Raw genomic sequence first — 13,067 nt, 5'->3', positions numbered from 1 at the left:
CACACGTTCAGGATTCATGTGCGGAGAATCCGCACTGAAATCCGCAGGTGTTCGCAGGCAAATCTGTGCGGTCAATCCGCATTAATTGGTGCGGATTTGCATACGGATTTGCGTGCGGATTTGGTGCGGATTTTCCGCATGCGGATTTCACTAAGTGAATGAAGAAAATCCGGTCAGGAAAAAAAAAATTAATTGACATGTCGCGGATTTTAAAATCCGCACCGCAGGTCAAAATCCGCGCGGAAAAAATCCGCATCTTGTGCATTGAGAATTTCAAATTCTCATAGAATACAATGGACATGACCTACGGTGCAGATTTTCCGCACGCAAATCCGCGCGCAAAATCCGCACGCAATCCTGATAGTGTGCAGGGGGCCTTAAAGATATCCCATGACGTTTTAAGAGTTCGCCAGGTTTCTGACAGTTTATACGCCATTCCTCACCCCGTCTCGGAGAATGATCCTATCTTGAGTGGGTCTAAAGGTAGCCTGGGAGTCCCAGGCTATGAGCTGTGCGCTACGATTGGCCAGCACTGCAGCAAGGGACAACCCTAATACAAAAACTCCGCCCCGTACAACAGAGGGAGCTGCACACACCGGAGCCTATACCGGGTGAACGGAGCAGCGCCCAGACATACTAGTAAGTGCAGGGGGACCCCTGGGTGCCGCTCTGCCCACTGATATAGTTAGTTTTCAGTTTTTAAACTAGTGAAAGGTCCTCTTTAAAGTATATATAATGCATTTAAAAAGTCTTCAGACCCTTTCACTTTTTTCAAATTTTATTATGTTGCGGCCTTGTGCTCAATAAAAAAAGAAAAAAAGAAAAAAAAAAAAAGAAATAAAGAAAAAAACATCCCTCCCACCCCGTCATTCTGCATTTAATACCCCATAATGAAAAGTGAAATCAGAAAGTTAGAAATCTTAGATAATAATAAAAAATAAAAAAAAAGGAAAAAAATAAAATCTTACATTGACAAATATTTACACCCTTTACTCCGTAGTCAGAAGTACTTTTGGCAGTGATTACAGCCTCCATTCTTCTCAAGTATGATGCCACAAGGTTCGCACACCTGGATTTGGGGATATTCTGTCATTCCTATCAGCAGATTCTCTTAAGCTCTGTCAGGTTGGATGGGGACCATCAATGGAAAGCCATTTTCAGGTCTCTCCAGGAATATTCGATTGGATTCAAGTCAGGGCTCTGGCTTGGCAACTTTCCTGTGTTTTCTCAGATGTGCTCTTAGGCTCACCGTCTGGTCGGAAGGTAAACCTTTGGACCAGTCTGAGGTCCAGAGCATTCTGGATCAGGTTTTCATTAAGAATATATCTCTATACTTTGCGTCATTTAGCTATCCGTCAACCCTCACCAGTCTCCCTGTCTCAGCCGATAAAAAAAAAAAAAAAAACACCCTCACAGCATTTTGCTGCCACCACCATGGTTCACTACAGGGATGGTATTGGGAAGATGAAGAGCATTTCCTGGTTTCCTCCAGACATGACTCCTGGAATTGAGGCCAAAAAGTTCAATACAGGTTTGATCAAACCAGAGAATTTTATTTTACACAGTCTGAGAGTTCTTTAGGTGCTTTTTTTGCCTACTGCAAACAGGCTTTCATGTGCCTTTTACTGAGGAAAGGCTTCTTTCTGGCCACTCTCCCATAAAGCCTAGATTGGGGGAATGCTGCAGTGATCTGCACACAGGATCTTTGGATGAGCCCTGGTTGTTCCAAACATCTTCCATTTAAATATTATGGAAGTCATTAGGCTCTTCGGAACAGTCAGTGCAGCAAAAAAGTTTTATGTACCCTTCTCCAGATCTGTGCCTCCACACAATCAGGTCTCTGAGCGTTACAGGTAGTTCATTATTCGTCATGGCTTGGTTTTTGTTTCGACATTCATTGTGAGCTGTGAGGCGGTGTCTTTCCAAATCAAGACCAACTGAATTTACCACAAGTTGACTCAAGTCAATGTGTAGAAAAATCTCAAGGATGATCAAGAGAAATGTGAGGCCACCAGAGCTAAAGTGCAAGTGTTATAGTAAAGGGTCTGAGAACTTATGTTCATGCAAAATTTTAGTTTTTACTCATTATGGAGTATTCAGCATAAATGAAAATCAGGAAATAAATCCAGATGTATTAAACTGGCGATTTTTCACACAGTATTCTAGTCACTCAGTAGTCTAGGAGAGGGGAGGCTCCAAATGGCTGAGAGCTGTAATAGCAATGTCACTAGGAGGTGGTGCTGCTATATGGAAGAGAGAAAAAAGGTCGTCTCCTGCCATATTTGCTGTAGTTGCTGTGTCAGCCTGGTTGGGAAGTGACACTGTGGCTGCGGACGGCATGTTGGATCTGCACCACAGTCCCCAGACGACTGGAGAGTCTTGAATAAGAGGTCTAGAGAGGTGTCACTTCAGAAATGAGAGGCGCAGGATACCTAAAGAACACACATGTTAGTGTGGTTCAGAGTCTCCGGAACCCCTGTCTGCACGCAGCTGGCCCCACAGCCTGCAGAGGGCCCCCTAGACATTATGATGTTCATATGGCTTAATATCCCATAAGGACAGAGGATTTCTTCATCAGACAACACTTCATAGTGTACAGTGGTTTCAGTAAAGTTAAACTTCAAATTTGGTCAAGCCAGTGAACGTTTTCTCTTCTAGTTATAGGTCATCAACATTAAAAGCCTGGACAACCCCTTTAAATGGTTGATGATCATCAGGAGAGATAGGGTAGAGCACTTCGAAATGGATGCAGAATAAATGGTGTGTTAGGCTCTCTCGCTGCTTGCCTGTCTGCATCGCTGCAAGCAGCCAGAGTGTACTTTGTAAAGAGGGATGTGTTGCCCAGAAACAATTGTTTTCTACAGGGACAAGTGATTGCAGTAGTGATCACTCGTCCCCATACAGTGGAGGTGATCACTGCATGTAACTGCAGTCCTCACCTCCGATCACGATCAAGCAGCTATTTAGAACATTCAGTTCAATCCCAATAATTCCCTGTACTTGGGTCAGGTCAACTGCTATGCAGTGTGAAAAGACCCATGGGCCCTTATTCACCAGAGGCCCTTGTGGCTTTCATTTGACTGGGATACATCAGGGTTGTTGTTTTTGTTTCACCTGCTTCTTCTAGATGTGTTTGACTACGGGATAACACCTTTCATTTTGGGGTCTTTGTCTTTCAACAAGGAAAGGGTTAACCAGCTAACTGAGGTATAGGGGAATAATAGGAACTCAATGATAGGGGCAAGGAAAGGGTTAACTGGGACAGAAATGGGTTAACCTGCAATCTGAATAGGAAGGGAAAGGGTTAATTAATGGAAAGGGTTAATGCTTGTTGTCTAGGGGGAAATAGGCAGGGAAAGGGTTAATGTAACGTTACTTAGCCAAGGATCATGCATTCCTCCAACCACAGATCCCTAAAGGTTTCCTCTAGGGAACTGCTGGGGGTGACACAGAGTTGGGGGTGTGCCATTTCATAGCGACTGGTCTGATAATAAGAATGAGGCACTGAACCAAAAAAAAAAATATATAGTCGATTTTAAATAAATTTTAACACCCATTATTAAGTGTTTTGTACATTTGTTTTCATAATTTAGGTTTTGGTGGTTTTGCTTGGGAGTGAGAAACCTTTACACATTACATAGTGATAAAGCCAGATATACAGAGAGTACGTTTTTAAACCTGTACTAGAAAATAGGGTGGTGAGAAGTACCGAAGAGGACAGGATACTGCAGGGGCACAGCCTGGTTGTTCCGGTACCTTGTGTCATCTGGAAGAAGGCTTGGCTGCACCGTGGCTGAGTGCCACTACACGCTTCAAGTGTAGGTGAGAAGGGCTTTCTCCTTTTCTTTTGGAAAATAGGATGGAGCAGATATGACAAGCTTTGCTGCAAAGTCAAGTCAATGTGCGCATATCCATGGATTAAGATAATGGGAGTGATTTATCATTAGTGTTGAAAGGAGCATGAATTTATTAATATGTCAAAATTGCAAATTGCACCGAATTTATCAAAAAGGCACAAGTGTAATGATAAACCTGAGTCAACTCGCTAGTCAATTCCACGGGCCTGGGTCCCAACCAGCAGTTTTCCCAGAGTGGGACCTGCACCTATGCCGAGAATGGAGTGGGGAGAGTGGAGGCTGGAGGACCCCGGCCACAGCTCCCATTCATTTCTATGGGGAGGACGGAAATAGCCGAGCCAGCACTCGGCTATTTTCGGTGGCCCCATAGAAATGAATGGAGGGTGGCTGCGTATGCGCGGGTCCCAGAGATGGGACCGGCACATATCAGACAATGGGGACATATCCTAGCGATATGCCCCCATTGTCTGTGATGAAACAACCCCTTTAAAATTTCCTTATATAGGTTTAATTATCCTCCTGGGAGATTAATGAACCTTCCTGGGGCATAATTTTCCAGCGGTGGGCTCAATCACCGAAACTGACCAGGACATTACCAGCCACTTTGCCCAAGGCCTCGGGTATCAAACTGCAATTTTCTCCATGCCTGGATTTCAGGTCCTGGGGGTTGTCAGGTCGTAGCTCCAACTCAGCAGAGGCAAACCATGCCAGGCAAGGTGCTTACTCTTTCTCCCTTGTTTAAAGTGGTTTTCCGAGTGTTTGGCCCCTTGCAGACGAGCGTGTCCGGATTAGGTCCGGATGTGTCCCGATGCATTGCGGAAAACCTGCACGAGTAGGAACGCAATTGCAGTCAGTTTTGACTCCGATTGCTTTCCGATGTTCAGTTTTTATCGCGCGGGTGCAATGTGTTTTGCACGCGCGTGATAAAAAAACTGACTGTGGTACCAAGACCCGAACTTCTTCACAGAAGTTCAGGTTTGGGTTAGTTGTAGTGTAGATTGTATTATTTCCCCTCATAACATGGTTATAAGGGAAAATAATAGCATTCTGAATACAGAATGCATAGTACAATAGGGCTGGAGGGGTTAAAAAAAAAAAATAATTATAATTTAACTCACCTTAATCCACTTGTTCGCGCAGCCGACATCTCTTCTGTCTTCTTTTGTGAGGAATAGGACCTTTGATGACGTCACTACGTTCATCACATGGTCCGTCACATGATCCATCACCATAGTGATGGATCATGTGACGGACCATGTGATGAGCGTAGTGACATCATCAAAGGTCCTATTCCTCACAGAACAAGACAGAAGAGATGCCGGCTGCGCGAACAAGTGGATTAAGGGGAGTTAAATTATTATCATTTTTTTAACCCCTCCAGCCCTATTGTACTATGCATTCTGTATTCAGAATGCCATTATTTTCCCTTATAACCATGTTATAAGGGAAAATAATAATGATCGGGTCCCCATCCCGATCATCACCTAGCAACCGTGCGTGAAAATCGCACCGCATCCGTACTTGCTTGCGGATGCTTGCGATTTTCACGCAACCCCATTCATTTCTATGGGGCCTGCGTTACGCGAAAAACGCACAAAGAGGAGCATGCTGCGATTTTCACGCAACGCACAAGTGATGCGTGAAAATCACCGCTCATGTGCACAGCCCCATAGAAATTAATGGGTCCGGATTCAGTGCGGGTGCAATGCGTTCACCTCACGCATTGCACCCGCGTAGAAATCTCGCCCGTGTGAAAGGGGCCTTTTACACCAATGACCTACCATCAGGCTAAGTCATCAGTATGGGATCGGTGGGTGTCCGACTCCCTGCACTCCTACCAATCAGCTGTTTGAAGAGGTCACTGCACTCCAATGAGCACTGTGGCCTCCTCACAGCTTATCAAGCACAGTGCTAACAGCAGCTGTGCTTGATATCATAGCTCAGTTCCATTCTGCGCTAGCTTATGTAATCTTTTACATGAGGTCACTGGCCTAGGAAGAGATCACGATGCTCACTGAAGCACCAGGGCCTCTTCAAACAGCTGATCGGAGTTGGACCCCCAGTGATCACACACTAATAACATATCCTAAAAATAGGTCATCAGTATAAAACACTTTGGAAAAAACTTTTAATCTTCTGCTATAATTTGACTGGGGCATAATTAGAAAAAGTTGGGCAGCCTAGCAAATTTCAGATTCACCACCCACCTCACCATGTGACAATGTGTTCACTGGGTCCGTTTTTTTTTTTTACATTTTACTACTTTTGCATAATGGCAGCAAATTTCATGGAAAAAAGGACAGGGTAGGAACAGTAACATTTAAACTAAACTGATGTTTGTGTAAACATGGAGCTAGAGTTCAGTGCAACTTATTTTATGCCGTCAGCCGAACACTGAAATATCTGAATCATGGCGTCAATTAATTGCCTAATTAAGAGCAGTAGGCGTGAGCAGATGTGCAAGCACTCATCTTTTCAAGAATTTAAAATCAATCATCCTCATAGGTTACTTCTTCCCCTACGATCCTGTACAGTAGCTACACAGAGAGAGGATCTATATCTCATTCCTCTCCTTGCAACCTGTCAGTACTTCCCCCACAGGACCATAGCCAGCTGAGGATGGAGACTGTTTTACCCTGCTTCCTCAATGTATAGCAGCTAGTGATCTGAGCCACATCTTTTAAAGGCTGCAAAGTACTGTATTTTTCACCCTGTAAGACGCACCTCCCCACACATTGGAGGGAAAATTTCAGCGTGTATTATAGGGCAAATACTAATGAGCGATTCCATTATGGAAGTGCTCATTAGTACAGGAGGACCGGGAAGCTGTGAATGCAGAGCTCCACAGGCTCAGTACTAACCGCTTCCTTATCCTCGGTCGCTCGCTGTGCTTTGACTGCGCACAGCGTGAGCATGGCGGCTTGCTGTACTAGAAGAGTGTAGATGTGAGAAGCAGTGGCATCTGGAGCAGGAGAGGTAAATTAATTTGTAAATGTGTTTTAATGTTTGCTTTGAGCTTGGGGGTCTGATCTGAGGTCTGCCTGGGGGGGGTTGTCACTTAGATCGGGGGTTTGATCTGAGGTCCGCTTGTGGTTCATTTGCATTGGGGGGTCTTAATGGTGGGGGTTCTTATTCACATTGGGGCTGTGATCTGGTTGGGGATCTGAGCCGAAGTTTGAAAACATTGTGGGTCTGATTGTGGCTCTGAGGCGAGGTCTCATTAAGACTGGGGGGTATGATTGGGGCTCTGAGGTCTGATGAAAAATATTTTGTTCTTATTTGTCTCCTCTAAAACCTAGGTGCGCCTTAGGCCTCATTGCACACGACCGTATTTTGTTTCAGTGTCCGCTCCGCAGGCCCATTAATTTCAATGGGTCCGCAAAAAACTCGGACAGCACACCGCGTGCTGTCCGCATCAGTATGTCCATTCTGTTGCTCCGCAAAAAAAATAGTGCATGTCCTATTTTTTTCTAGTTTGCGGACAAAGATAGGCATTATTACAATGGATCCGCAAAAAAAACGGATCTGCAGCAAAAAAAAAAAAAAAGAAGAAGAAGCCATACGGAACGGCATCAGTTTTTTTTTGCGAACCGCAAAACACATACGGTCATGTGCACGTAGGCTTATAGGGCGAAAAATACGGGAATACTTGCAGATCTCACTCCTGACCCAGTTTCTAAAAGTTCTGTCTCTAGCTGCATGGTTGCTAGCACTGTGATCCTGGTCTTGTTTTAAAGCTCATCTTTAAAACAAGACCCAGCACATATTTCTAGCTGCTATACAGCCCGAGATAGGAGGTTAAAGTAGCCTCCCTTCCATCCAGCTATGGTCTCAGCTACTGGCTTGGCCCTAATGAAACTGCAGGCTCCACAGCATCTGTTACTGTATGCTGTATTTCCACCCCTCCTTTCATTTTACTAGTACAGGTTACCTGCAGAGATGCGTGTCAAATGCGATTTCCAACATATGCCTCTTTCTTGCAAATTGCAACAACTTTGGACAAACCACTTAAAAAAATATTCTCCTTGTGCAACAGTAACTAGTAAATTACACTACAGATACCAGTCTGTGCTTTTTAGCTCCTGCTCCTGTTCTATATCCAAGTTTCCTGTTGGCTTTCGCACCTACAGAAACGTGAAATAATTAGAAACAGTTGCTATGTTTCAAAAAATAAATAAATACTTCAGTAGTAGTGCCTCAAGGTATGGTACACTGAGCCTACAAATGGAGGCTTTCCAGAGTCATGATCTTTCAGTGACAGAAGAAGGGAATATCAAGCCAAAATTAACACGGAAAATAAGAGAAGAAATCCTCATGGTGACAGCATGATAAAGTTATGTAAATATGATAAATGTAAATCATGGAGGAAATTAATAAAAGTTACATCTTATTGAACAACCACAAATAGTTAATGTTTACACAAGTCAGGACTTTTCAGGAAAAGCATAATCAATGCATCTTTTATTTTTCCCTGGTAAACATACGGTATACTGGTACACACTAGTTTTTATGCCTCGGGCAGACTGTGATCGAGACGGCATCACTATGTCCTACAGCTATAGGGAGCAGAGGCGTAGTAGCACTGTTGACAGTGCTGGGTAGCTCTGACTAGTTCTGGAGGAACAAGGGGATCACTTAAACCCTGGACAACCTCCTTTAAATGACGGAAGACTTTCAGGCTTGGTTCACACACAGTGGTAGTGTGCCAGGCATCAAAACTACAGTTGTTTAGCAATGCCGTTTTTAGCCACACAATTTTTACAGAAAAAAATACTCTTTTAAAAGGTTTCCTTAGAAAAAAAAAAGCTACACTGCAAAACTGCAGCAATACATTGCCTTGAAAATGTATTCATACCAAATTTTTATTTATAAAAAATTCTGAAAACCATGTATCATTTTCACACATGCTTGCTACTTTGTGTTGGTTTATCACATAAAATCTCAATAAAATACATTTAGGTTTGTGGGTGTTACGTGGAAAATGGGAAAGTTCATATGCAGTCTCTCAACCTATCACTATGGAGGAAGAGATTGAATACAGCGCCCCACAGTGTCTGTGTGTGTATATTGGTGCTATCCAGCCTTATCTAAGCTACCAACAGAATTGGCGGCACAGAATACGGATGAAATACTGCTGCAATATTCTGTCCGGCAAAATACTGGTATTTATGCTGGAAACGTGATACCCCCTTATATAGTAAACAAGATCGTTCCTGCACCAGCAGTGTCTGGCATACGTCGGAACAGAATACTGGAATCATACTGCTGATGTGCCTAATAGAGCTGTAATCATTAAGGGGGGTTTTCGAAAGTTTTTTTTTACTGATGACCGATCCTCTAGGAACTCACCAAGCACAGTCAGTGCCTACGCTTGGTATCACAACTCAGCCCCATTAATTACAATGGGACTGAGCTGCACCTAGGGCAGTGACGGCTAGCCTCTGGCACTCCATCTGTGGTGAAACTACGACTCCCAGCATGCTCCATTCATTTCTATGAAGTTCTGAGAACAGCTAAGCAAGTGTACATCTTGGGAGTTTTAGTTTTACCACAGCTGGAGTGCCGGAGGTTAGCCATCACCGGCCTAGGCCATTTGACCAATTAAAATGACATCACATGGTCTAGGCTAAGCTGCAAAAAGACTGGCGCTACTGTGAGCGCCAATGCCTTCTCACATAGCTGATCAGTAAAGTCAGTTAAAAAAAAATAAAAAATCCTGAAAAACCTAGAAAAATAAATAAAATAAAAAAATTGATAAATTTGCTGCCGCTCCAGTGCTCTCCATCAGTCTTGGCTTATCTTCCTGCAGCATGCCCATCTACCCATATAAAATCAGTGGTCTCAGTAGAGTATGACTTGAGAACGCTGAGGGTGGAGATGAGCTGCAGCAGTCACATGGGTAGATGGACATGACGCTGCCGCAGCAAAGTAAGCGATGACCAGCCGGGTGCTGGAGCAGCACCACATTTATTGGGCGAGTATAGGTCCTTTTGACATTTTGCCATTTCCTCCATTTAGTCAATTTTGTTGTCAGAAGACCCCTTTAAATTCCTCCTCTACCATTAATGTGAAGACATCCATTTTGTTAGTCTGTACAGCAAAGATGGCAAGTGAGCTGCAGGAAGAATCAGCCTATATAAAAGTTTATGATAAGAATTTGATTAAAAAGTATGTTATTTTCTGAGGACACATTCCCTTTTTTGAAATGTAGGCTGGTATTTACTGGAAGGTGACAACGGCAGGGACAACAGCAGTAATTCAAAGTGGACTCAGGCACTGCCATTATGGGGGACTGCCATTATGGAGATGGCTGTGGGCCCAAAAGGTGGCATATCCTGTGCACATGTACCAAAAAGGTCTAAAAAAGGAAATACCTCTAAGGATATGCTGCCTTTATAAAACAAAAAAAAAATTAAAATCAAATAATTTAATGAATGAACTCTCATATGGAAATGCTGTTTATGGTGTAAGAAATATCATTTATACGCACCAGACTGTTTCTTACTACACATAAAACTCTGTAAGTTGTAATAGTCGCCAAGAACTCCTTCATCCAAAAGGCAAGCAAAAAAGTAACAGAAATGACAAGGACTTTAAGCACCTTATTCGAAGAAACTGATTTTCCTAATTTTCCTACTCTAAGGCAGATAAAAAAACCTTACAGTAACAACAACCTTTTTCAGCAGCTTTCTGTAGAGCCTCGTCAATCCGGAGCAGCTCCCTCTGTTTTGCCTCTTGAAGATGTCGTTCTTCTTTTTCTGCATCATATTTCATGCCTGGAGAGTAAAATTTTAAATCAATTTAACTATATTTTTTTCACATTACACTAAAAAGATCAAATGTATGCATATATTGTCAAAAAACAGAACATCAGACTCCATATCATGCCACCTTAAAATGGACAAATATTCGGTCAGCTTTTCTTGGCTGGTTTTGGCTATGGCTACTTTCACACTCGCGTTTGATGCGGATCAGTCATGGATCTGCACAGACGGATCCGTTCAGATAATACAACCGTCTGCATCCGTTCAGAACGGATCCGTTTGGATTATCTGTAACATAGCCAATACGGATCCGTCTTGAACACCATTCAAAGTCAATGGAGGACGGATCTGTTTCTTTTGTGCCAGATTGAGTCATAGAAAACGTTTGGCTTAGTTTCGTCAAACGGACACCAAAACGCTGCAAACAGCGCTTTGCTGTCCGCCTCTAAAGCGGAATGGAGACTGAACTGAGGCAAACTGATGCATTCTGAGCGGATCCTTTTCCATTCAGAATGCATTAGGGCAAAACTGATCCGTTTTGGACCGCTTGAGAGCCCTGAACGGATCTCACAAACGGAAAGCCATAACGCCAATTTGAAAGTAGCCTTACAAATACACTATACGGTTCATGTAAGATAGCCTCAAGTTGTGTCACGTTATTGATGCAGTAAAAAAACCACAACAAAACCGCATTAAATAGGTTGTTGGTCTTCCTGTAGTCATTGCTGTCCTGCGTTGCGATAATTGTCCACATGTGTTTCACCTTCAAAAACCATTTATGTAAGTGCACGCGTTTTTTTACAGTGCAGCTTTGGGGCTTTTTTTTCTGTATAAGGCCTAGTTCACACTTCAGTGATTTGGTCAGTGATTGTGAGCCAAAACCAGGAGTGTGTCAAAAAACAAAGAAGGTGCAAAGCCTTTCCATTAGAGCCAATCCACACAACTGTATTTTTGGTCCGCATCCAATACGCATGCGGACCCATTAAAGTGTGTTGTCCGCATCTGTATGTCTGTTCCGCCATCTCACAAAAAAAGATAGAACATGCCCTATCCTTGTCAATTTTGTGGACAAGAATAAACACTTTAACAATAGTGTGGGACTTGCAGATGGGAAAGTGCAGGATGCACATTGTTTGTATCCGTTTTGCAGATACACTGTTTGCAGACCGCAAAACGGATACGGTTGTGGGCATGAGTCATTATAACTCATCTCTGTGTAACCGCCACTCTGGTTCTAGCTTACAATCAATCACTGATGGAAATCACTGACCAACCATGGACTGTGTGAAGTAGGCATAAACCCAGTTTGATGGCACCTACACACTGATCAGCCATAGCACCGCTGACAGGTGAAGTGAACAATGACACCGGTCAATGGCCAGTTTCAGCTGAGCGTGTCCACTGCGTGAAATATACTCTGTTTGGGAGCGTGAATTCCCATAGTGGACTCTGCGGTGTTATAATGATTTATAATGCTGTGTGTCTCTGCCTGACCTCAACTGTCATGAACTGTACTGACAGCATTATGAGAGTACAAATAGTTACAGCTGGGGTCAAGCAGAGATGCACAGCATTTTAAATGATAACACTGAGGTCCTGTCAAAGAACAATAACACCCGACATTTTCAAAACTTTTTTATTACTTCGTTTTCTCTAAAATTAGTAAAATCAGACATTGCATGCGGTTGAGCTTGTCAGACACTCTCAGACCTTAACAACACTTGCAAAGATGTAGATGGCTACGATTCATGGTGGTACCACAATTTTCAATGCAACCAAAAGTCCTCATGTGGCCCTAACCTTACTTCCTGTACCTTACTTCCCATGTGTCATTAAGGAACACAGCCAGATTACTTGTCGTAGTCGCAGCCTTGTTTACCACAGGTTATATCACGTCATCTCAAGCTCTTACCAAGACTTATGGGTAACCAAATTTTGTTCCCATGTGAACCCAGTGAGATGTCGTGACAAGCTAGTTGACTGCAAGTTCGCTATATCATCCGTTTATTTTCTTCTTTATTTCAGCCACACTGGCAGAGGTTTCTGAACATCACATGTTTGTAAGGAGTATTGGATTGCCTCAGGACTGAATGTTTTTTTATGTCCTTACCAAAACAAATGCAGATTAAGTCTCTGAATACCCCAGACATTATCCTGGGATCTTCCAGTTACTGCAATCAAACGTTAGTAAAAAAAAAAAAAAAAAAAAAGTAACCTCTCCAATCCTCTGCTGCTCTGGTTTATACCTTCCTGGGACCCCTGCTTGCTGGTCCTGGTCCACATGCAATACATTATATGGACAAAAAAAAAAAAAAAAAAAATTAGTACAGCTACACAATAAACCTGCAAGGAGCTTTTAGAACATCCCATACTAAATCCAGGCATTAATATGGGGTTGGTAAAACAGTTTCAACTCGTCTGGAAAGGCTTTCTACAAAATTTTGGG

The 13,067-nt window shown here is 43.0% G+C and overlaps 1 protein-coding gene across 1 annotated transcript in view; it reads right to left on the bottom strand.

Moving 5' to 3' along the window:
- Positions 1-13,067, bottom strand: part of VPS13C (vacuolar protein sorting 13 homolog C) — a 352,162-nt gene that overhangs the window by 295,640 nt on the left and 43,455 nt on the right. Inside the window, exon 5 of the mRNA XM_040413678.1 lies at positions 10,532-10,633. Within this exon, the coding sequence (XP_040269612.1) occupies positions 10,532-10,633 (102 nt within the window). The remainder of the gene's footprint in view (positions 1-10,531; positions 10,634-13,067) is intronic.

The sequence above is a fragment of the Bufo bufo genome, chromosome 1 (genome assembly GCF_905171765.1).
Source record: "Bufo bufo chromosome 1, aBufBuf1.1, whole genome shotgun sequence".
Classification (NCBI taxonomy): Eukaryota; Metazoa; Chordata; class Amphibia; order Anura; family Bufonidae; genus Bufo; species Bufo bufo.
Note: the sequence above shows the minus strand (reverse complement) of the source record. Positions and strands in the feature narration are given on the sequence as shown.